General features: G+C 37.3%; 3 protein-coding genes across 3 annotated transcripts; 2 read left to right on the forward strand and 1 right to left on the reverse strand.

Moving 5' to 3' along the window:
* Positions 1-400: 400 nt before the first annotated feature.
* On the forward strand, positions 401-2,489 carry LOC149297975 (indolethylamine N-methyltransferase-like). Its single transcript, XM_089487961.1, has 3 exons — positions 401-554; positions 1,210-1,417; positions 2,051-2,489. The coding sequence occupies exons 1-3, from the start codon at positions 401-403 to the stop codon at positions 2,487-2,489; spliced, it is 801 nt and encodes a 266-aa protein (XP_089344087.1).
* A 9,168-nt stretch (positions 2,490-11,657) lies between these two features.
* Positions 11,658-14,982, reverse strand: LOC149297976 (alpha-crystallin B chain). Its single transcript, XM_089487939.1, has 3 exons — positions 14,785-14,982; positions 12,254-12,376; positions 11,658-11,861 (listed from the first exon to the last, which is right to left on the reverse strand). Exons 1-3 carry the CDS (start codon positions 14,980-14,982, stop codon positions 11,658-11,660), a joined length of 525 nt encoding a protein of 174 aa, XP_089344065.1.
* A 4,989-nt stretch (positions 14,983-19,971) lies between these two features.
* LOC149297977 (heat shock protein beta-2-like) lies at positions 19,972-22,446 on the forward strand. The gene is made up of 2 exons (XM_089487845.1): positions 19,972-20,065; positions 21,968-22,446. Exons 1-2 carry the CDS (start codon positions 19,972-19,974, stop codon positions 22,444-22,446), a joined length of 573 nt encoding a protein of 190 aa, XP_089343971.1.
* Positions 22,447-22,755: the final 309 nt, after the last annotated feature.

Raw genomic sequence — 22,755 nt, forward strand, 5'->3', positions numbered from 1 at the left:
TATTGTATTATTGTAACTCATTATGTTGATGTAACGTATGCGGTAATCAAAAATAATAACAAATAAAGAAATAATAAAACATACTTATTGTGCATTATTAAGCTTTGGATCAAACCATTTCACACATTTGAAAGACACAGAATAAAGGTGTAATAAAATAATTTACCATGATATTTGATTATAGATTGCCGTAGTGAATTGATCTCACCGATACCTTTTGAAACTGTGGCCAAGTAAGTAAACTGGTGTTCATAAAAAAATACTACTGATATCTATGCCAGTGGTTTACTCATTAACATGTTTATGAGTGTAAGCCTTTTTTGTCCTGACATACTGTAGATATAAAAAGCAACAGATTCAGCACCCAGGCATTCCGCTCCAGAGAACTTTAATATTAACAATGGCATCCACTTTCACGGGCACACAGGTGTATCAAAATGACTTTGATCCTAAAATATACTTGGATACTTATTATGGGGCTGAAAATGGGGTTTTTATCAAAGATAAGTATTTGGAATTTATTTTGAGAAAACTCCATGCAGCTTTCACTACAGGTAAGATTATTAGGTTGTACTTAATGAGTCGCTCTCAAACTTAAAGCTGTTTGCCTAGCGTTGAATGCAACTGTATATCTCAAGCAGCATTATGACATGCAAAAGAGGCATTGTGTGTGTCAGTGTATGTGCCGGGGAAATATAGCGTTTTATGTGAGTCTGTGTATGGGGCACATGGGTTGAAATGCTGAGGCATGGTTCAGGCTCATGTTCCATATTTTGTCTCATTACTTCTGACACACACTGTAAATACCCCTTTCATGCATATTATACATTTATACTATGAATGTAGTTTGAAAGTAGACCTCTGTCTACTCAGTGTATTAGCTCTGTAATTACAGCTTGGCACAATTAAATTTGCAAGTATTTGTATGTCAATAAGTCTAATGTGTCCTGGTTCCTGGTTTCAGATTGTTAGTTTCGGTAATGTTGGTAAATACTCTTAATTCAAGTGTTTATCAGCTTACTATCTTGAGGGTTACTTCTCCTCAATGTGCTATCAATCATGTAGGCCAACATACGATAACATAACTCCCCAAAAAACATTGTACTTTTTTTTAAATCTCAGACTGTTTCTCATTTTAATAATTTACATTATTCAGTGTCGAATGCCCCAGGACTTTATTTTACATTGTGGCTTTTTTCTCAATAACAGGGGGTGTTAAAGGGAACTCCTTGATTGATATCGGCCCTGGGCCTGCCATATACCAGGAGCTGTCTGCTTGTGAGGCTTTTGATGAGATCACCGCGGCAGATTTCACTGACCGTAACAGGGAATACCTGGAGAGATGGAGGAGGGGTGAACCTGGGCTCTTTGACTGGACACCGGCACTCAAGTTTGTTTGTGACTTAGAAGGTCGTAGGTAGGTGTCAATGTGCCAACAGAACAGAAGATGCCATGAAAAAATGATGGCATCATATGTTTTTATAAAAGAAAATGCAGACACTATTTTACATATGTCATATTCTTAAGGTATATTACATCAGCAAGTTTGAGAAATTCCTGTAAATATGAAATGTATAGTTTTAGAAAATGAATAAAACAAAACAGTCTGTAAAGTGCAAAAACATATTTAATAAAGCATAAACTGAACCACACTTTTTGAGGTAACACAATTTTTTGTTCACACGTTGATGGCTTCTGTAACTTGAACGACTTCCCTGGCTAAAGGGGAATAGTTCTGTTGCCGTATTCTCTAAGGTAAGTATTCAGCGTGACAGCTGAATGCCAACCATTCAAAGTGGTCTTCAAGATAATATATGAAGAGTGTCAAAGAGGGTACACAATATGAATTACAAGGACAATTTGAGTAGCAATAGAGTGCATTTATTATACTTTTTAATAACTACATATGAAAGGTCTTATGTTTAAGGTACATATTTTAAGTTTTACAACTTTTTAAATTTGTACTAATCATTACAATTTCTTACATGTTCTTAAATAATATCTAAATGTAATATTTCATATTTTTGCTTATTTTTTTGCTTATTTCCAGTGGCAAGCTAGCAGAGAAAGAAGAAAAACTAAGAAAAACCCTTAAGAAAGTAGCGAAATGTGATGTCACCAAGAGTAACCCTTTAGATCCGTTGGTCTTGCCAAAGGTAGACTGTGTTCTTACTGTAGGATGCCTGGAGTGTGCATGCAAAGATGAAGAGGCTTATGGGAATGTCATCAGGAATCTCTCGTCTCTTCTAAAAGTAGGGGGTCATCTGATCATTGGGAGTATAATGGGTAGCACAATATTCACATGTGGGTCCAAACAGTTCTCCCTAATAAACTTAAATAGTACTTTTCTTAAAAAGGTCATGACTGAGACTGGCTTCCTCATTGAGGACCTTGAAGTCCTCTCTAGAGATTATGATAAAGCTATGTTTGATATCTGCAACCATACTTCTGGTATTTTCATCCTGGCACGCAAAATTAAGGATGTGTGAAGTGGGTACGAAGGACACCCAGTGCTTTTTTGTGATTATGTTACTTTTGCTCAGAATAAGCAGTTATGATTAATCTTAACAAATTTACTATTGAAGATTTCTATAATTAACTCAAAACTATTGTAAACTACTGCTGATAATAAAACCATTTCTAATAAAACAAATATTTTGATCTATGATTTTGATCTCTTCTTTCAAAATTTGTACCTGGGGCATAACTTGAGACGTCCGAGCCTCAGAGCAAATTAATTCAAATTCATTTCAAATGCCCCTCATTTCATTATCGTATCGATAAAGATGAGTGTCAAATGATATAGACGCTCACTGTCACTATAAGCCTTACAGAGAAATCAGTTCTGTCCAAGGAGTTACTATTCTGTTCAAACACTAAATTGGATCACATATGGTTCCATGCCAATTAGAAAAACATATCCAAAAGAAAGCAATTACATACATTTTTTCTCAATAAGGAAAACCAAACCAAAAGGAGAAGCAATACTTTTTACTAACAGGGCTTACTCCTAAACAGAACCATTACATAGCAAGCTCATAACTCAACAACAGAAAAAGACCACGTATAGTTTACTGTCCATTTCTTCCCTTGATTATCCCAAGCAATCGCTCTCCATAAAATTCCAAAGAAAACAACCTCCCATAGGAAACATCCAATAGATATGGTTTAACATGCAGCAAAATTGCACACCCGGTCCATGAAGATCACAATGCACAATACACAATACATCAATACAGTCGCTCGTACAGACTTTTAAAATCCTGGTGCCGCAATTTGGCCGGGGGAGTCCACTGGTCTCGGTTATCTACGCTCGTTGGTTGATGCCAAAGGAGGCCCCTACAGGCAACCAATACAGTCGCTTGCATGGCCCTTTAACTCCTGACAGGGAACTTGGTCTGTCTCCCCGCTCCAAGAGTTAAAGGTCTTTAACTCCTGACGGCGAATCTACGGATTTCCACTCCCGTTATCAATGCAGCATTGCAGGGGATATGTGCCTGGATATGTTAGTGTGACTGTTGGTGTAAGCGTGGTTGCATTTCTGTGAGTCTGGGTGTTGTGTGTGTTTATGTGAGTGCTTCCACTCAATCAGACTCTGGATCTTGCTACATAGAGACAAAGAGTTCTGTCAAATTACCAACTATCATAAAAGAAAAAACAAAGATAGGTGACCACAGCCAGCAGAAGACTGAGGCAATAAGCAAACTCTTACCTGCTGCCCCAGAGGAAATGCATTTAGTGCATGTTATTTTTTGTCCAACACCTGGAAAATCATAAACAAAGTTGAGACCTATTTTTATATTTGACATATTTTTACAGAGAGGATGAAAACATATTGCAGAACATAATACATAAAGACTAAGTTAATTGGTGGAAAAGCTCCCATCAACACAAGGAAGTTTTAGTATCTTTAACCTGGCAAACACCTATTTGGGTTTTTATGAAACAGTCCTCAGTGACGTACGAAATGCATCCACAACTTATTAATGCAATAGAGACACTAAATACATACGCTGTAAAGCCAGACCTGAACAACAGGATTGTAATTATGTTAGTATAGCAAGGTCTCATATTGTTAAAATAATACTATCCTAATGCAAGAGCTTCCTATGGGCATTTTGTATTGGAAATCCTAAAGTAACACTATAAATAACAGAAAAGACACCTACAGTCATTATAAGGGAATTCAATATCTTTTGGTACAAAATTAAATATTTAAATTCATACTTAAATCTTACACACTTTTAAATAATCAATTTTACTAATCTTTCTGCTTAACAAAAAAACTCATCTGCCCATGATCCTCATAATTGCTTCTGTCTTCTTCTCAATACTGAAAGCTACCAAGATCTGGGAAGACCTCAGCGATGATGTTTGTAGGATCTCGTATATATATATATATATATAGATATATAGTGGTCAGATTAAAAGGGTCAGATGTCCCGTGAATGAAGGTGTGTACTCCTAAACTACTGCAAAATGTGTTTTTATATTCTACAAGATGTGTTATTATTTGGTTCACTATATATTGTGATCCTGCTCCCACACAGGGTACTACGTCCTTGCAAACAGCACGGTCCTCTAGGGTACTAAAAGGCACAGTCTTGGTGAATTCATGATAAACCACAGTTTATTGCGTAATCCACGTCAGCAGTAAGTAACAGAAGCATAAATCCCCAAATCCCTACAAACAAAATCCTAGCTCACCTGAGCTCTTACTAACATAGATGCCCCTTACTGATCAGGGTCTAAACCCAACGCAGGCCTCACCAACCTTTCAGACGTCACTTTGTTGCACAGCAATCCTTCCAGGCCTGGATTCTATTTCTCCAGGTGAATGCAAACTGCGGGGGTGACAACCGGCCCACCCTACTTAGGGGCCCATATATAATCATAATGTTATGCGGCCCAACACATACCCCCCCCCCCGGGGCTACATATCATACCACTCTCTACAAAACCTAGGGGGGGTGTACACACCCTGCACCTTATCACAATATACATATATATGTGTGTGTGTGAATGCACTGAAAATTAAAACAAATCTTAAAATACCAAAAACCCTGTATTGAATTATTATGCACTGTAAGAAAAGGTGTTAAACAATAAAAGTAAGCACAAAATTATGGAGTTCTCCTTTAATGCTTACATCAGCTTGTTTACTGTCATTGGATGAGCTGCCTGGGCAATCAATTATGACGTCAGAATTCAGCGCAGACAACCAGGTAAGGATCAGAATGTTGTCATTTGCTGCTTGAGCTTTGAGAGGTGAGGTTGGATATTATTGTTAATATATATATGTCAGTTGTACAACACAGTTATTGTGTTTTTAAATAAAATATCATGAATTCTAAAAAATAATAATTATCATGAATTCTAATTAAGATATGAAACCAGTATAAAATATTTACATATTTACATCACTGTATTTAAGACACAAACTCCCTTTCTTATGTTTTTGGAATAACTCTATAAAAAGTAGTGGATGTATGAATGTTTGATGGATGGATAGCTGCCCATCTATTGAGCTATACATTCTCCATGGCTCCCTCTTACACATTCACAAACATCACAAATATGTATGTTTCTCATTTGTGTTTTTTTTTAGGTTTGGCACTATTATTGATCAATATTCTAATGAGTATTTTCTATGATTACTTGTGTAATGTACAAAAAAGTGAAGAAACGTCATTATTAATTTCAACATCTTTGTTTTTTCTCTTTCTAGTTTCAGTGAGTTGCAATTTGCGAATTATGCCATTTTTCAGGACTCCAGGAGTTTTTAAGAGAATGTGAGTATGGATCAAAATGGTTAGTATGTTCTCACTGTATGGGCCATTTACACAATGGGAATTATGTAGGAAAGTCTCACACAACTAGAGACTCCTTCTGTTAATTATGGCAACAATTTTTGTGATCAAGTCTTAATAAGGTGTCCAGCACCATGCAGCTTATCCATTCTGGGATATAAATGAAAGATAGTGATGCTCTACTCCACTTTTGGACCATGTATTTTTAGCAAAATTGAATGTTTCTCTTACTTTTTTAGGAGGCAATGTCTCAGTCTCAGAGGAAAGGGGAAATCCTATGAGAGGTAAGCTTATCAAATACAGAAAGTAGTAAATAATAAAGCAAAACAATTATAGCATTTATTCACCAGTCTTTTGTACTCAATTGAATGACAGTTGCTGCGACGTAGATGCTCGTTACAGCTTAATAACTTAATCAGACTTTTGGTAGCAATGGGAGTTCCATTTATTAATTGGGCTATTGTAATAACCGGATGATCTGCACCCTTTTAGATTCAATAATGAAGAGGATGAAGATCCCCAACCTCTCTTCAAACAAAATGACGATGATGACACTTCCCAATCTCCCCATGTTGTGGGACAGTAAGTTTGTGATTTTTCTCTTGCATTTACTCCTTCATTCTTAAAATTTATTTTCTAGGTTATTGTGATTTTTTTGTAAAACATTTAATATTGCAACATTGAAAAGTTTCATCGGAAACCTAAATGTCTTGGAATACTTTACCAACTGACACTTTTTTTCCATTCAGACACAATCAGATCTCTACATGTTTCTCTTTGTAATATTATTGTGTTATTTAATGGAAGAATTGACAGAATTGACAGAATAAACTGTATTGATCAGCGCGTGCTTAGGGATAGAAACTGTTGTCAGCTTGTACTACTGCACTGTTTTTCAAAAGATACCCATCATGCCTTTCTGTACTTGAGTGTTTTGTTTTATTTCACCTTTTGTATTCCTGGAAAAGTATTATAAAAAATAAAGTTCTTAGAAAAAATGAAACATTAAGTGAAATCCAGCACACACTAATACTAACTATTTATTGTTTTCTTTATTAAGAGAGAAAAAGGAGAATAAACTTGAAAGCGAACTAAACGGATTGAAAGTCATCAGAAAAACCATAACCGTAATCATTTACATGGAGCAGAAGCATTAACGTGAGTAAGAAATACAGAGAATGAGAATATAGAGTAACGTTAGGTATGCCAAGTGATATACTAACTGGTACTTAAATATTTGTGTGGTTTCCCATGGTTGCTTGGCATAAATTGATTGCCAAATGAGCACATATTGGTAACGTGATATAAGCTTGGGGTCATTTGTGACCGAGGTGTTCACTGCATAATGCAATTTTTTAGATGTAGTGATAGAGTTGACCTTGGAATCAGATAAAAAAGATAATGTATTTCCTAATATAACCATATCATGATACTTACTATATATGTTTTTCATATAATTAACTGAATATGTAGTCTCAATAAGATCTATCGCATCATTTGAAAAAGAGAATTTTCTTTAAACTTATTTTTTATTGTGTTTTAATTACAGAGTGTTCATATTGTATTCCATCTCAAAATACTTCATCTGTAATTATATACAATAAATACATAATGTCGTCCACATATAGCATGCAATACAGTGTTTGCAGCCTATTTATCAACAGAATTTTATGTTTTTCCCTTGCAAGCGATATGAAGTCAATTCAGTTACTAGATTGAACCTTGGAACAATTTAACCGAAAAACATATCGTATCTCATCTCCCAGCCACCCATCACATGCTATCAAAGACATCAAATCTTCTAAAGTGTAAACCTCCCCACAAAAACACCCCATTACCAACATCCTACTCCCCCATCCCCCACACCACCTTAACTGTTAAACTAACATGTTTTATTCCACAGGTTTCCAGAACGACTTGTACGATACAGTATTTCCCGCTGCCCCCGTCCCATCCGCCATGTCTGTTATTGCTCCTTTTATCAGGATATTGGACTTAAACATCTTTTAGCATACAGAACCAGGAAGCGAGTTTAGACGCTTTTTAACATCTGTTCCACCTCGGGTTCTTATGTTTTTAATAAAGGATTTCTATCCCTTAAAAACCCAAACCTCTTGCTCTTTTTGTCTTTTGCCAAATTTCTCTCTAAAGATGTAATATAGTTCGGCTCTTAAAAGCAAAATATCAGGTGCCTCCTGTATCCACTGGTGGGAAATTGTCTCCCTAGCTGCTGCCAGGATGATCAATATCAGTTATATTGACTGTACTCAAGCCAGAGTTGGCATTCCAATCTACAATTTACAAAGGACACAGTTATTTCCTCTCAACATTTCTGAATCATTCAGCATGTCCACGAACAATGATGCAGGTCATGCATGTGTCTCATTACATTTAGGACATTCTCAAAGAGTCTCTGATTTTGAATTGTCATGATGAGGATATATAAGTATTGTCACGTTCTGCCCAGGCTGCGGAGCTGCATATGTGTCTTGTTTCAGTTTCCCTGTTTTGCTTCGATCCATTCCTGGATTTGCTTTTGCTCTGTTCTGATCTTCCATTCCTTGCTTCTGCTTCAGCTCTTTGCTTCAACTCTGTTTCCTTTATAAGGTGCGCCCCACCTGTGTGTTCTGTTTGTCTCAGTCTTCAGTCTAAGGTATGTCTCAGTGCTATGTGTTTGGTTTACATGTTTGGTTTGTGTCGTACCTCTGTCAGCAGGGATTAGCGTTAGGACCCACCGTCATTGGAGTACTTTGGCGTAGTGGTGGGCTAAGCATACTATGGCCATATGATGTGACGGAATCTCCAATTGTTATCATATAGTTCTAGGCTAGTTCCTGTATTCATGTTTGTTTGTCTCTTATGTACCTTTGCCCTTCTTCCTTGTATCATCTGAGGATTCTGGTTCCTCTCTCCTCTCCCTTTGTCCTAGTCAATATGGCCTATCCTTGCTTAAAGGACAAGCGTGCGAGGATTCCGGCTCCTCACTCCTTCCCCTGTGTTTCTTGCCTTGTTCCCTGTCCTTTGTTGTGCCCTGTATCATGTATATCTTGTCTAGTAATGTTTATTCCTTGTCTGGTTCACTGTAATGACCTGCACAGAGCCCTATTAACCCAACTAAAACCATATTAGCGCCACCATATTTTTCTCAGTTGGAGCTCCCCAATCCTCCGGCGCCACCCCAGGACACCATTTTGGTGGAAATTGTTGGGTTATGTTCGTGGAGATACAGAAGAAGAAAGAAGATTAAGGATTGAAGATTGAAGAAAATAGAAGAAGATGTGGAAGAAGATGCTGAAGTGGAAGTGGTCGGCAGAAGCAGATGTGGTCTGCAGAGAAGGTAGGGAAACATTTAGGGAGCGTTTAGACAGAGATAGTAAAAGAAAATGACAGTGTGAGAGAGTGTGAGTAAATATGGTCCCACGAATGTCGGACGGAATTTGTGGGAGTCTGACCTCATACGAATCGCCGGTTTACCAAAATTCTGTAAATTTGCAATTTGTACCAATCTGAGTGCACAAGTCTAATATTACATCACATACTATCTAGACAAAGCCAGGAATGTTATTTCCATTAATGAAAAGGGACTGGCCTTAATTCGGTGACTGGTGCTGGTAAAAAACAATAAAGCAGAGTGCATTCTCATTTTTTCTCATATACATACAACAAAACATTACTGTAGACAATAACTTCCCCTAAAACCTCAATGGTCAGCTGTGGATCAAATATTAACAAATAATAGGAGCATACAATAAATATATGCTCCAAACACCAAATACTTTTCCAAAAGAAACACTTGGTTCATACAGAGAAAATTAGGCAAGGACAAATACCGTATTTGCTCGATTATAAGATGAGGTTTATTTCAGCGCAAATGCTCTGTAAAATACCCCTCGTCTTATAATCAAGGTCGTCTTCTAATTAGACCTCAAATGAGGTCTGACTATGAGACTAAGATTCAAATCCCCCTCAGCGCTGCAGGGGACCTGGATCCTCCTGTCTGGTAACCTCAGCTGCTGCCGGCACTTCCACCGAACTATAACTTGTACATAAAAAAACAAGAAAACATAAAAATATTAGGTATTTATAAACTCAGGACCAATAGTGCTTTTTTCTATTTTTCACTATATTTTATTATTTTTTAAAGGAAATGAAATGATATGATCTCAAATTGATCTTGGCCTTGAGTTGGTGCCACGTCTTGTCCAGCGTCGCAGTCACGAAACAAGCCCCCAATGGTTGAAACACTGCATGCAGTGGTGTGGTTCCAGAATAGGCCGAATGATCGGTCTTCAGTAGCATTCACACTGTGTCCAATGGCGCAGTTGTGGAATATGCCGCATCCCAGGCCTCGATTATCTTTCACTCCACATGTAGTGGGATGCATGAGCTGCAGGTGCAGAGGGGCATGTCCTACTGTCGTAGGAGCGTTCTCATTGGTGGGAATTCTATGACAGCCATACATAGCCAACCCCACTCTGCAGAAGTCATTCAAATAAGATTACTGGGAGGAGCCGGTCACCTGCAGCCCTATATAAACTCTGCTAACCCACACTACATTGCTTTAGTATTGCCAACCTCTGGTGTTTGTCTAAACTATTGGTTTCTGTGTTCCTACACCTCCTGTCTGAAGCTTCCAACCCAGTTCTAACACACAATTTACAGAGCCCTGGAACACATGTAGATAGAAGGACGAAATTCAGAGTAGGTGAGGTACAGAGTTCACATGCCATACATATTTGCACTACTGTATGGGAGGAAAGTGATATAGCATAGAGGGGCATACAGTAAGGTAAGGGGAGGGGGGCAGAAAAGCATAAATTAAGTTAAAAAGAACAAGAAGGACTATTTTAATTTAACACTATTATAATTAAATGTGGCATTTTTTAGAAACATTAGAACATTGTTAACATTAGAAACATAATTCCTAGTAATATCGTGTTAAAAAGAACAGGAAAGCACTGGGCCAAGTTAGGAGTGGCTCCAAAACCTTCTTATAGAGGCACTGCTATCCAGTCCAACAACACATGAGGCATAGCATGTGCTTCTCTTGCTTTTGACACATTATGTAGTATATATGGATTATAATTAATAATATTACTTTTAAATGCTAGGCATAGACAGCCAGTATTTCACAGTATTATAGGAACATATGTACTATTTGATATATTTCTAAATGTTTATGTATTCACTAGAATTTAGTAGATATCATACTGTTGTAAATTAATAAGATGATAGTTGCTAGCATCCATCATGTCAGCTTAAAACATTAACGCACCTTGTGTATAAAAAGGTGTAAATAGTAAACTTAAGACAATGAAAACTGAATGAATGTTCCTGATATGAAATAATAAGTCATCAACTATATCAGACACGTTAGATATAAAAATGGACATTTGAGGTACTAAAAGATTATGTGACCCTACACCTTACTCTTACTCTAGCCTACAAAAAAACATATCACTAGTGTCTATAGAATGGAGCTTCTTTCTGACTACGATGGTAAGATCCATTTTTTGTGTATGAGTTAATTGAAAACTATAAAGGGATAATCCATAAACTTTGGGTACCCCTTGAACTGCCAGTGAATAGACGTTCTTTCTTAAGTGTATCCAACGATTTGTGCTGTAAAATATGTGTTAAGTGACAGAAATTGAATACTTCGCTAAGTATCTTGTGTTGAACAATACAGTGTAGAAGTATTACTGAAACACATAGATGCTTCTCCTTGCTTTTATTTGCATTAGTAATTTGATTTGGTCACAGGACAGCACAAATAAATACATGTAGCAATGTAGTACGCGCACTCTCTCTGGCAGGGTGGAAGGTTATCCTCTGGGTTGCAACACTCTACTTTTTAGGCGCGGCACCAATGGCTGCCTTTTCTTCACGGGTAATGGGGATGGAGCGTTCAGGAACGTCAGCCAGCTTTCTTGGTGCGCTCACCGTCAGAACCCCATCAGGGGACAAAGATGAGGTGATGGAGAGGGGGTCTACGTCCAGTGGGATTTTATATCTCCTCTGGAAATCTCTGGAAACGTAACCATGTTCATCCTGCGAATATTAAATCGAATAATCGGTTATATTATATTTGTCATTCTCTTAATAATTACATGTTATTCTATTAATTAATATACAGTTTGCAGGAGAGTAGGAATAAAATGGGATGAGATTTACAATCCCTCTAGATTAAGAGCACTATTAGCATCACATTCATATTATAATATGCTATAAGCGACATGATTTATATGTCTTATACCCCAAACAGTGTGTAAAGATACACCTATCAGCATGAATTACTAGTTATTATGTATATATTATTCAGCACTATAGAATCTGATGGTGCTCCATACATAAAATGCATAATAAGAATTTCCTCCCATTTCTTTATCTGAAGCGCCCAAGTTATTTTTGCATCTGTAGCTCACTTGGTGACTGATGCTTACCTGGCGTTCCTCGTGTTTCCCATTGATTTCGATAAAATCCCCCAGAACTTTTACTTTGAGTTCTTCAGGGGAGAAATGTTTCACGTCAAGGTTAACAGTGAACTTGTCCTTTTCTAGTCTCATCTGTAAGAAAATAAAAGCAGATTGGAGACTAATGCTAACAATCACATTTTAATATATATATTTCCGAGTTATTTCAGATGCTTCTCTGCCTATTCTGCAGAATGTAACACTATTAAAACTAAATGCACCAATAGAAACATAATTCCCAGTAGTGATGACTACCCTTTCTTTAATCGTGTTAAAATTTGCCTTGTTCATAGTTTGTGCCAGGGAGATTTAATTTTCATTGAACTTAAGCTTCTTGAAGTTACTTCATGTGTACCTTAAGAGAGTATGAATATGTTGGTAAGATTTTTATTTTATTAGTTTATTTTATTTTTATTAACAGATCAGATTGAGATATGTTTATTCCCATTCCATTTGTACCATTGTCACTAACAAGCTGATCTAACAATGGGCTTATGGTTTTCATACTCCGCTTGTTCCTGTGACATTTCTACTGGAAAAGTATTGCTTTTACATAAAGGCTATTGTGTAAGAATTAAGAAAGAGAATTTGTTTGTTGCTCAGTTAAATGATGACTCAGTTTTGCTGGTTAGGGAAAGCACCAACTGTCTGAAAAAGAGAACAAGCATTGTTTTATTACATAATATTATATAACACGGGGAGCGTTGACATCATCGTATCAGAAGTAAATGGCTGTAAACTACAAATAGCTGGGTTCAGAATGAGACAATTTCCCTTTTTGTGATAAAATATTATTGTATGTGTCATTATGATTTTACTAAATAATATATAAACGGGAAAGCTTTCTCTCAATGCACAAAAAAATTAAACCACGTTTGTATTAACAAAATTAAATTGACGTAAAATGAATATTGATAAAACATTGTGTATTCTTATATGTCAGTAATCTAGAATCATTATTAATCGTCAAAATAGTTCAAAAAATTTTGAGTAATGGTGCTAAATAGAATAATATAGTCTTCTACAATGCTGATTTGAGTATTCTCCCCTTTTATCCAAACCTTAACCTTAGTGGAGTTGTGTCACTGTTTAAATCTTCATTTTTGCCTCTATTCAATATTACCTGTTTTGTATAAGGTGTAAATATCCAAGATGAAACTTTTTTACGAGATACCAAAATGGAAACATTATGGGCAGCAGTATGGGAAACATGCCGTAACAAGACAACCCTTATTGCTAACCGTTGCTGGCAGTATTTATAAGAAGCCAGGAGCTAGGTTTAATAACTTAATACACTTATCTAGCCAAATACAAATTCTGACAGATTGCGCTACCAAGAAAATTATATAAAATCCAGTGATATTTATTTTGTTTATGGAGTAAAGTCTAGCTTATGATTATCATGCTTGGCAACTGCGAGGATCCTGACCTCTTCGGGGCAAGTGGCTTGGTGAGGGGACAGGTCTAGCCAATGGGTGGAGATAGCCACCTACAATAGCAGGGCTAGCCTAGATAGCTTTGTGAATAGGCTGGAGCAGGTATGGCTAACAACCTCTCCTACACCCCTTATTGATCCAAATTGATCAATATCAATAATTTTATTGTCCTTTAAAGGAATTCTTCAACTTCAACTCATCGAAGGCACATTAGATTAACTGGTCAAAAATAATGTTTTGCAAGGCACATAAATGAGGTATTGATAAGGTAACCTAAATGTTTAACCGCGTGTGATGAAATGGCTCGCAATTTTATCTCTGTTGGCCAGAGACCGTGAACATCCCTGAAATGTGTTTGTTTATACAAAAACCGGTGCAAAATGCTTGTACTGTAATTCACCCGCAAGGACACTGTAGTGTACGAGTAAAAACAACTGTGAAATGTTGGCTAGGTTTACTGTACAACTGAAAAACTTGGCATTACCGGTATGCGCGTATAAGTAATTGTGTGCCGGTGTTATCATAAAGGGATTACTTGTGCAGTCCTAAAAGGTATCTGAAGGTGAAACATTATCAAGGACACACAATGTTTCTAATTCAGTGTCAGCTACAGTAAAATGTATGTTATGCACTACTTGTTATGTCCTGTCTACCCATTGTACAACGAGACGGTATATTATTGTGCCATTATCAATACATATTGATAAAGATAATAATAAAATGCAAGACACTTGCACTGCTGAACACGATTAGATGTTCTGCTCTATTAAAATTGAAAAGAGTGGCAATTATATTAACTGATTTACTTAAAACACATTGTATTATGAAAAATACAAAAAATTGCAAAATTACTGTCGGCCCACTTTTAACATGTTCTAAAGACTCATTAACTATTCAGTCATTCATGCTGTAAGTACTTTGGATTTTGACACGATACTCTATAGCACAATTTGTCTATTAATAGGCATAGTGACAACATTTGACCCATTACTGTCCACGTAGCTGTTAAATGACTGCCTCGTTATACAGTTATGATGTTGGGGTTAGCACAATCAAAAGAATTACCTCTGACAAGCCAGTTTCTATCCAGCTTGGGAGCCTTACAAATGGAAATCTGAAGAAAAGGGGTGATAGCATAGTGGAAGTTGGAAACAGATCAGATTCCTGAAGGTGCTCCCCGAAACTCTGTTCAAAGAGCCTGCTTGGTCCAAAGAAGGAGTAAAATTGGCGGCGGAACCAAGGATGTTGGATGGCTATGTCCATCTTCTTCTGGCTTCTCGTGGCTACTGTCAGAGGACTGTTCAATGTTTGAGCTACTCATCTTCCCAAAAGGCCTTATATACATGGTGGCTGTTTTCTAAGCTCCTCCCTGGTACCCCAACATTGAACTTTCTGGAAAAGGGATGTCAGGTGGTTTAATTATCCAAACACGCTTGTCTTCTCCCATTCAGTAGAGGGATAGAACGTATGAGCAATGACACATTCTCTATTCACAATCTATCACATTGGATCAGCAAGAAGATATGCTGATGTCCCCTCTGTTTTCTTTCCCACTACTATGCACGCTGGCTTAACAGATAGGAGGATCATTTCAGCTACTGTTCTGTAACCTGACACGGGATGATTTTATTCTCAGATCTGACAGCTGATAGAGAGATTCCGCCCTTTTACATACACGCTGCAGCTCATTGCTTTTGTCAGAATCCAGGATCCCTCGGCATTCAAATGTGTAAAATTAATCTATCCCAGTAGACAATGACTCATTTGTTAAATCTTTGAAAAAAAGGACAAATGAGTCTGCGGTCTGTCCGTAATGTCAAGGGTTAAAACACAAAGATTTAATTTCCCCAGCCAGTGATGTTTGCATACTAAAGAATACAGAACATAATTTATTCTGTATATTTTTAAAACATCTGTAATATTTGTAATTCTGATATATTTTGTGTTGAAAAAATGAAATCATTAAAGTATGGTAGGTTAATTATGTTGATACAGTCATAAATGTCATAAGAAATCTTCTCATAAAGCCTTGTTTAATATGTGGTTTGTTTTTTCTTCCTCCATGATTCATATAAGAGCCTAACACATACAGAAGTCATAAGGTTGGAGGCATAGGGTTGATAATTTGTGGACTTTGCCCTGGAGATGACTCTGGAGAGGTTACAAAACAAAGTTTTATCTACAAAGTTTGATACTATGTGGTGCGTTCCAAGTCTTGGTAGAGATCTCTGAAATACATTATCACGCAAGAGTATGGTGACCACATCGCCATGCTTTCCAGGACATGTATAGTTTTTCCATTTGGTGACCAGTCCACATAGAGTTCTGCCCTGCAGTATGTGGGATGTATAGACCCATGGGAGGGAGCCAGTTATACATCCCCAATACTGCAGGGTAGCACTTTATCTGGGCTGGTCAGCAATACGGAAATACGTTTCTTGGAAAACATGGCCAATGTGGTCACCCTAAGCAAGAGTGTGTTGAGTGTCCTCTACCTTTATGTGTATATACATTTTATGTGTACATTTTGTTCTCTGTTATGAGTTGTGATATTGTTTGTCATTTTTGCACCTTCTACACGCCTAGTAAAACATTGGTGGCATCTTCAAGGTACCGACTTATGGTGTCAGGGCTGGTTGATTGAGGTTCTGTGTCAGAGGTCACTGTTTTTCTGCACTGATATACATTGCCTTTTGGTGAAGTGGAATTCTTGATCTTTTTATGGGTATATACCAGTTGAGCCTTGGTTTAATCAATATCATGAATAAATCACAAGATGCAGAAATATTAGGATTTATTAAACATTTTGGAGATTTGCATTACTGTAATAAATGCACCATGTTAATATACACAGATTATATATTTATTTTTTTTTAAAACTTGCTACCTTAAGAATTATTGTTGACCAAGCTTATCGTGCCTTTTTGTTTGAATGGAATGTGCTGTGGGTCCAGATATAAACAAGCAATCCTTACAGAAGAAGCATTGTTTTAGGAAGAAGCATGACTAGTCTTTTTTTTTTCTAAAAAAATAAATAAAAAAAATTGCGTTCTACCCAGTTCCAGCCTGTTTTACCTCCACATGGATACAATAATTACTAGAAAACGCTAGAAATAACTTGAAAGTGGATTCTTATGAAATATTTGTCTCGTTAAGCAGATTAGCCAGCTTTCCCATATCCTACGTTTTGCAGGTAAAGAGACGCTCCAGTCATTCCCGATCTCCCACTCCAGAATTAGATCGGCAAACATTGCGGACGGGGGTCTATTCAAACCCCCTTGTGCTCTCATTAGCAGGAAATCGGTGGTGCAGAACATCAGGACAAGAAGGATATATATATATATATATCCTTATATATATCTGTATGCATTATTTAAAAATAAATAATGCATATGAAAGCATTTATAAAGCACTTTCATATGCATCGCCCCTTTAAGTACACTAAATAACGCAGTGTACTGGAGTTTAAAAGGACAATGTATGTATTAGAAACCCACCTTATGGCTATGGGCAGCCATCTTAATTCCCTGTTCTCTGGCTTTACTGGATTATTCCTCCCTGTTAACTGTCTGTGATAAATGTAATTGTTAAAGGACATTTTCGTCTCCAGTCTGGCTCTGGTCAAGGTTGCTACTTGCTGTCTCAGTTTGGCTGAAACAGTCCTGACAGCACAACTCACTTCACACAACTAACGTCTCGACAGTCTGACAGGTGGATTCATACACATATGCTGCGAAATGAGATTTGTGAAATTTATGTCATCACAATGATGTCATGCAAGTTCCCATTTCTACATCTCTAAACTTTTGTTACTTTACCTAGAGGATTTACAGAAATCTCATATTTCAGAACCTTTTCACGTAGGGGGCAGCTTTAAACAGAGAATGTTGTTTTCCACACTCTTAATATATCTTTTGGGATGAAGCCACACACATGGTTTTTCAGCATAGCTTAAAATAGACCCGAGAATGGGATGTTATTTTTATACGATGAAAAGCCAACATAAGCTGATGGAGAACTCGTTCACATTTGTAGGAAATGTATTTGCATACGTATAGTTATGTTACTGTCTCCGTTTGGGTATGAGCTCTGTTATACGTTATTTACATGTGAATAATGAGTCCTTACCATATTGGCCAAAGTTGTTCTACACAAACTATTAACTGTCCCACAACAATAGGAATACACTTCTATCATACTGTTTGCCTGAAGAATAAAACCTTTTCCGATGTTCTCAAGGAATAACAGCCAATTTGGGTTTTCGGATCTCTTTAATGGAAAATAATGTGATAATTACTAAATCATGCCTGGTCTTGAAGATGGAAACCACTGTTCTACATACACATAGCTGATCTTACAAATTACTCTTCCCATTAGAAGTGGTAGAGGCTAATACAGTAAGGGAATTTAAACAGGCGTGGGATACTGCCCCTGAATCTAAGAAACCAAGGGCTACTTAAGGTTTGAGACATACTAAATGGGCCAAATGGTTCTGTTTGACAAGAAACTCTATGCCTTGTTTCAGACAAGGGCCACTTGGCTAAGCACATTTAGAACTTTGGTAATGGAGCTTTATGTAGACTCCACAGGACCGAAGAGACAAGTACGTTGGGTTAACTTAATTTGACTTATCTATAAATCTACAGACTAATACATAATGATCGCAGTACATACTATATATATATAAACTTATATCACTAGGTGTCACTCTGGGTTTACATATATTAATTGGAAATATATGGTGTGAAAAACGCTCATGTGGTCTGGTTCTGAAGCTTAAAGGTTCCTAGTCAAGATCTGTATGTTATTGAATAAGGTATTTGGGGAAAAGATGTTATTTATTTACTTTTTTATTGGTACAAACAAGGAAGAAATTGTAATGATGAATTTGGGCAAACATGACTCCCAATGATTTGTTGTTGTTTGTTGTGCCATTAAGCCGATACCCACATTCTCTCGACGCTCTGTGTGTGGACACCAGTGTACTGATCATTAAGGTTGTAGCTATAATTTACTTTAAAATGCTCAAAAGCGGCTTTTTCTAATTCCTTGATCTTGTAGCCACACCAACTATCTGAGTAAATGATAGAGCCCATTACGATAAACGTCACTGCCTTTAAGGATGCTGCACTGCGATTGGTAACTTTGACCAAGAAGCACGGGTTTCCTGACAAATTCCTCTGAATACCCACTGCTGAGGAAGCACACGGCCGGCATTGTTCTTACGCTTAGTGAACAAACGCTCGTCGATTTTGACAATTAATGTTTCACCTCCTATCTTCAGTCTACGGTTGTGTTCCTATTCATCTCAATTCATACTCGCACCACTTGATTGACATCAATTCCTTGACCCAGTAATAGAAGAAACGAACGGCTGTCACAAAGGGTAGAGGACTATCTGTGAGCCAATTTCCGGTGAGGATGTTGACCTTCTTCTGACAAGTAGACTTTCTACAATGCAAGAAAATACTCGAGCCAAAGTAGAGCTTCATTTCGTGGCCATTTTGACACAGTACCCCAGTTGTTAGTATACCTTTCTCTTGTAAGAACACCACTGCTTCTTCTTCGGTATGAGGTAGAGTGAAGATGTCCATTTATACACATATAAAAAAACCCTGCAAAAACACATATTCGAACAAACATATAAAACCCCCCAAGTATTTACACATATTAATCCTGGATGGTTCCAGAATTTGCGGGTAAACCTAATGATAACAAAGTGTTTGTATAATAACACACATATGAATTCCAGGACCGTGTTGGGAAGGCTCAGATGTATCCAGCATTAGTATTTCCCTCTGTTCTAGCACGTTAGCATCACTTTGTATAGTAATGGTTAAATATAGACTTCAGATCGGATCATTAGCCTCCTTTGTATTCTGATTTAAGTATGATGCTACCAAATCTAGCACAGCTTATCTTGTTTAAATATTCGCTTTATTCTGCAGTAGCTCATGTTCCAAGCATTACTTGTGCACCCCTTAGCCCTTTGGTATGCTGTAGCTATTTGCACGCCATGCATTCATTCTCTGTGGGACACAATACAGTTTACTTATTTTCTATTCGCAGGCATCCTTAAGCCTTTTTATTTAAGGCTATTTTGGGCTTTATTTTATCATAACTTTCTCCTCCCATCAGCTTTCCACTGATAAAAACCTACAAGCAGAGTCCGTTCTGTCATCTCCGCTGCTGGGAATCACCTTCAGGACGGCTGCCACTTACCGTGAACATTTGGATATTTTTCATTTTCCAATGGAAGAGAGAACGGTGCCTCATGCCTACCCCATGACTGCTGAATATGAATTTGCAAACCCCACAACGATTTTTGATCAAAACATTGCAGAAGGTAAGTGAATGTCGTATTTCAGAAGAAATATTTGCAGTTTTGCACTTTTTCCACCTGTTTTCTCACCTGAGTGGCTGAAAAAGAAGTTAATTTCTAGAGCTAAGGTCCATTGCTATTGGGTCCAATCCATGCAGAAGTATAATTAGAAGGCAGGAAGGTCAGGCCAACTATTAACAGAAAACCATGTGGATCTCCTGATGAAGAACCCCTTCCTTACCTCCTGAAAGAGAAGGAGCTCAAAACCTGCCCATCTGGTGGAGGTCTCTGTCTCCACTGACTCTTACCTCCAATATTCACCTCCTTGACTGCATATTATGATGACATCATAAAACAGCCCTTGAAAACAGTGATTGCGCACAGCATGCAGGAGCTTTATTGTAGAAGGCTGGAATAGACTGACATTGAGAAGCCCTCCTACTGTGTTAAGAGTTAAGCAATAATACAATATCCCATCATTTATGAAGTGTTATTATTTATTTTTTAGAAGATATATATATAAATACACACATACTTTCAACCCGTCATCTGTTGGATGGATGGATGGATGGATGGATGGATGGATGGATAGATAAAATTGTCCTAAAATAGACCCACAGCATCAGTCATATGTAAACTGTTTGCTTGCAGGATGTAGACATGCACACTCTTACTTTGCCTTCCTGACAATCATCTTGTCTGAAAATAAGTATATTAATAGACAGACAGCTGCGCTGTATCTGATTGTCCATTGGCACAGACAGAGACTTTAATCTGACATTACACCGAGATGACTTTGCATTTCTTACTTGTGACAGACCCACAAGTGACATGAGATTAACTCTCTAACGATGGACTGTAGAGTCCCAACACCATTTTATAAATCCACATATTTACTATCCAGTGCTAGTCACCATAAAACACGTAATATATGCTATCTGATGTGCCTTTCATTAAAAAAACATAAAGCATATAAACATTACACATCTTCCTACCAGCTATTGACAATTCATTGGGTCCATCTTTATCTCTAGCCAACAAAGAGTGGCTACACACCAACCATAGAGGTTTTTTTACCCCTAGAAACATCTATTCAGAGTTCCTACATTTCATAAAAATCCGTGTTGGTTATACAAAAATCTTGAAAGCATCTGTAAACCTTTTCATTCTTTAGTATAGATGCCAGGGGTGTCCATATTCACTGTCAGTTCTTCATTGTTGGAAGTGAGGAACCAACAGCGAATTACAGATACAGTCAGCAGCCACTGCCAGAAGTAAACATCGCAAGACAATTCACTTTATATTCCTTAGGAAAACACTGCGTATGGGTATGGGTATGTGGAACAGGGAACTGCTGATTACCATTTCGTTCAACCTTAGTTGGTTTTCCTTATACAATACAGCATAGCACGGTACTATGTCCTGTTTCTTGTTTCTTACTGTTAGGCTATACTATCATCATGGTTTGTTATGTGACATCTGTATATCAGTATTTTTTCATGTGAAAAAATGTTTTACTGGTTATATAACTTGTATCTACTCAGATACTGCCCAATAGCCCTTTTGGAATTATCCTATTGTACCCTATGGCACCAGTTTTGTTAAACCCCCTCTGTAACGTGATACCAAAAAAGTGCTCTGATCTTGCACTGACATTAAAGAAAACCAATTGTTTTAACTTCCAAAAACAGCATTTACTTTTCCCTACTTCCAAAATGGTTGTACTAAATATTAACCGATGTAAGCATCATAACGGTCTTCTGTAAACAGGTAATGATCTTTGCCTGTTAACATTTGGTCAATGGTCTAATTAAATATCATTATATTTAATATGTGTATTTGTTTTAGAATGTAACAGTGATTGGTTTTGGATGCTGGTTATAGTTACACTTCATGATTTCCTGATATCCTTTATGTCTTTCACAGGTATTGCACCAGAAGACCTTTTATGTCCAACATTATACCATGGCTATTATATCAGGCCCAGGATTAACAAGCAGACAGGGAGAGGATTTTCTGAGATTAATACGAATGATCACAAATTCCAAGTGTTCTTGGATGTTAGCCATTTTCTCCCGGATGAGATCAGTGTTCGTACTATAGACAACCTGCTTGAGGTCTGTGGGCAGCACCCACAGAAGATTGATAGGCATGGTTTTATCTCTAGGACATTTAAGAGGACATACATTCTACCTTTGGATGTTGACCCACTGTTGGTGAAAACCACTTTGTCTCATGATGGAATCTTAAGCATTGAGGCCCCGAGGAAAGGGGTGGATTTGAAAAGTGAAGTAAATGTGGTGAAGATAGAGGTGCAGAAGTCTACTGAAGTAGAACATGAAAGCTCAGTTCAAGACCAGACTGAGAAGCCACACACTTTAAGGGACACTATCGATCCTACGTAGTGGTAATCATTTTTAGATCGAGGGTCAGTTTTAATGAAAGTGAATTTTATTTACATATTGCATGTTTTTACTTGACTTTTGTGTTAAATAGCCAATTGGGAAATACATTTGAGGGATTGAAAGAGGTAAATAACACGGGGGTTACTAAACATGTCCAAGTGCTGCTGAACCACTACAATTGCACTTGTGTACCTTTATGACAGGTATATACCCTAATGTTACTGATGTTTTCATTCACCCGTCTAGCAATATACAGGATTTTCTGAAGCTTAGGTTGTCTCACCAGAATTATTTTACAAATCAAAAGTA

This window comes from Sceloporus occidentalis, unplaced genomic scaffold, assembly GCF_023333645.1.
Source record: "Sceloporus occidentalis isolate IW3139 unplaced genomic scaffold, rSceOcc1.0.p SCAF_35, whole genome shotgun sequence".
NCBI classification, from domain to species: Eukaryota; Metazoa; Chordata; class Lepidosauria; order Squamata; family Phrynosomatidae; genus Sceloporus; species Sceloporus occidentalis.

Excerpts from the sequence above, each read along its gene's own strand:
- LOC149297975 (XM_089487961.1), top strand. The coding sequence starts at position 401 with ATGGCATCCACTTTCACGGGCACACAGGTGTATCAAAATGACTTTGAT. Across the intron at positions 555-1,209 it reads CCATGCAGCTTTCACTACAG|GGGGTGTTAAAGGGAACTCC; the intron begins GTAAGATTATTA and ends TCTCAATAACAG. Across the intron at positions 1,418-2,050 it reads TGTGACTTAGAAGGTCGTAG|TGGCAAGCTAGCAGAGAAAG; the intron begins GTAGGTGTCAAT and ends GCTTATTTCCAG.
- LOC149297976 (XM_089487939.1), bottom strand. The coding sequence starts at position 14,982 with ATGGACATAGCCATCCAACATCCTTGGTTCCGCCGCCAATTTTACTCC. Across the intron at positions 12,377-14,784 it reads TAGAAACTGGCTTGTCAGAG|ATGAGACTAGAAAAGGACAA; the intron begins GTAATTCTTTTG and ends ATTTTCTTACAG. Across the intron at positions 11,862-12,253 it reads GGAAACACGAGGAACGCCAG|GATGAACATGGTTACGTTTC; the intron begins GTAAGCATCAGT and ends TAATATTCGCAG.
- LOC149297977 (XM_089487845.1), top strand. The coding sequence starts at position 19,972 with ATGGAAGAGAGAACGGTGCCTCATGCCTACCCCATGACTGCTGAATAT. Across the intron at positions 20,066-21,967 it reads TGATCAAAACATTGCAGAAG|GTATTGCACCAGAAGACCTT; the intron begins GTAAGTGAATGT and ends TGTCTTTCACAG.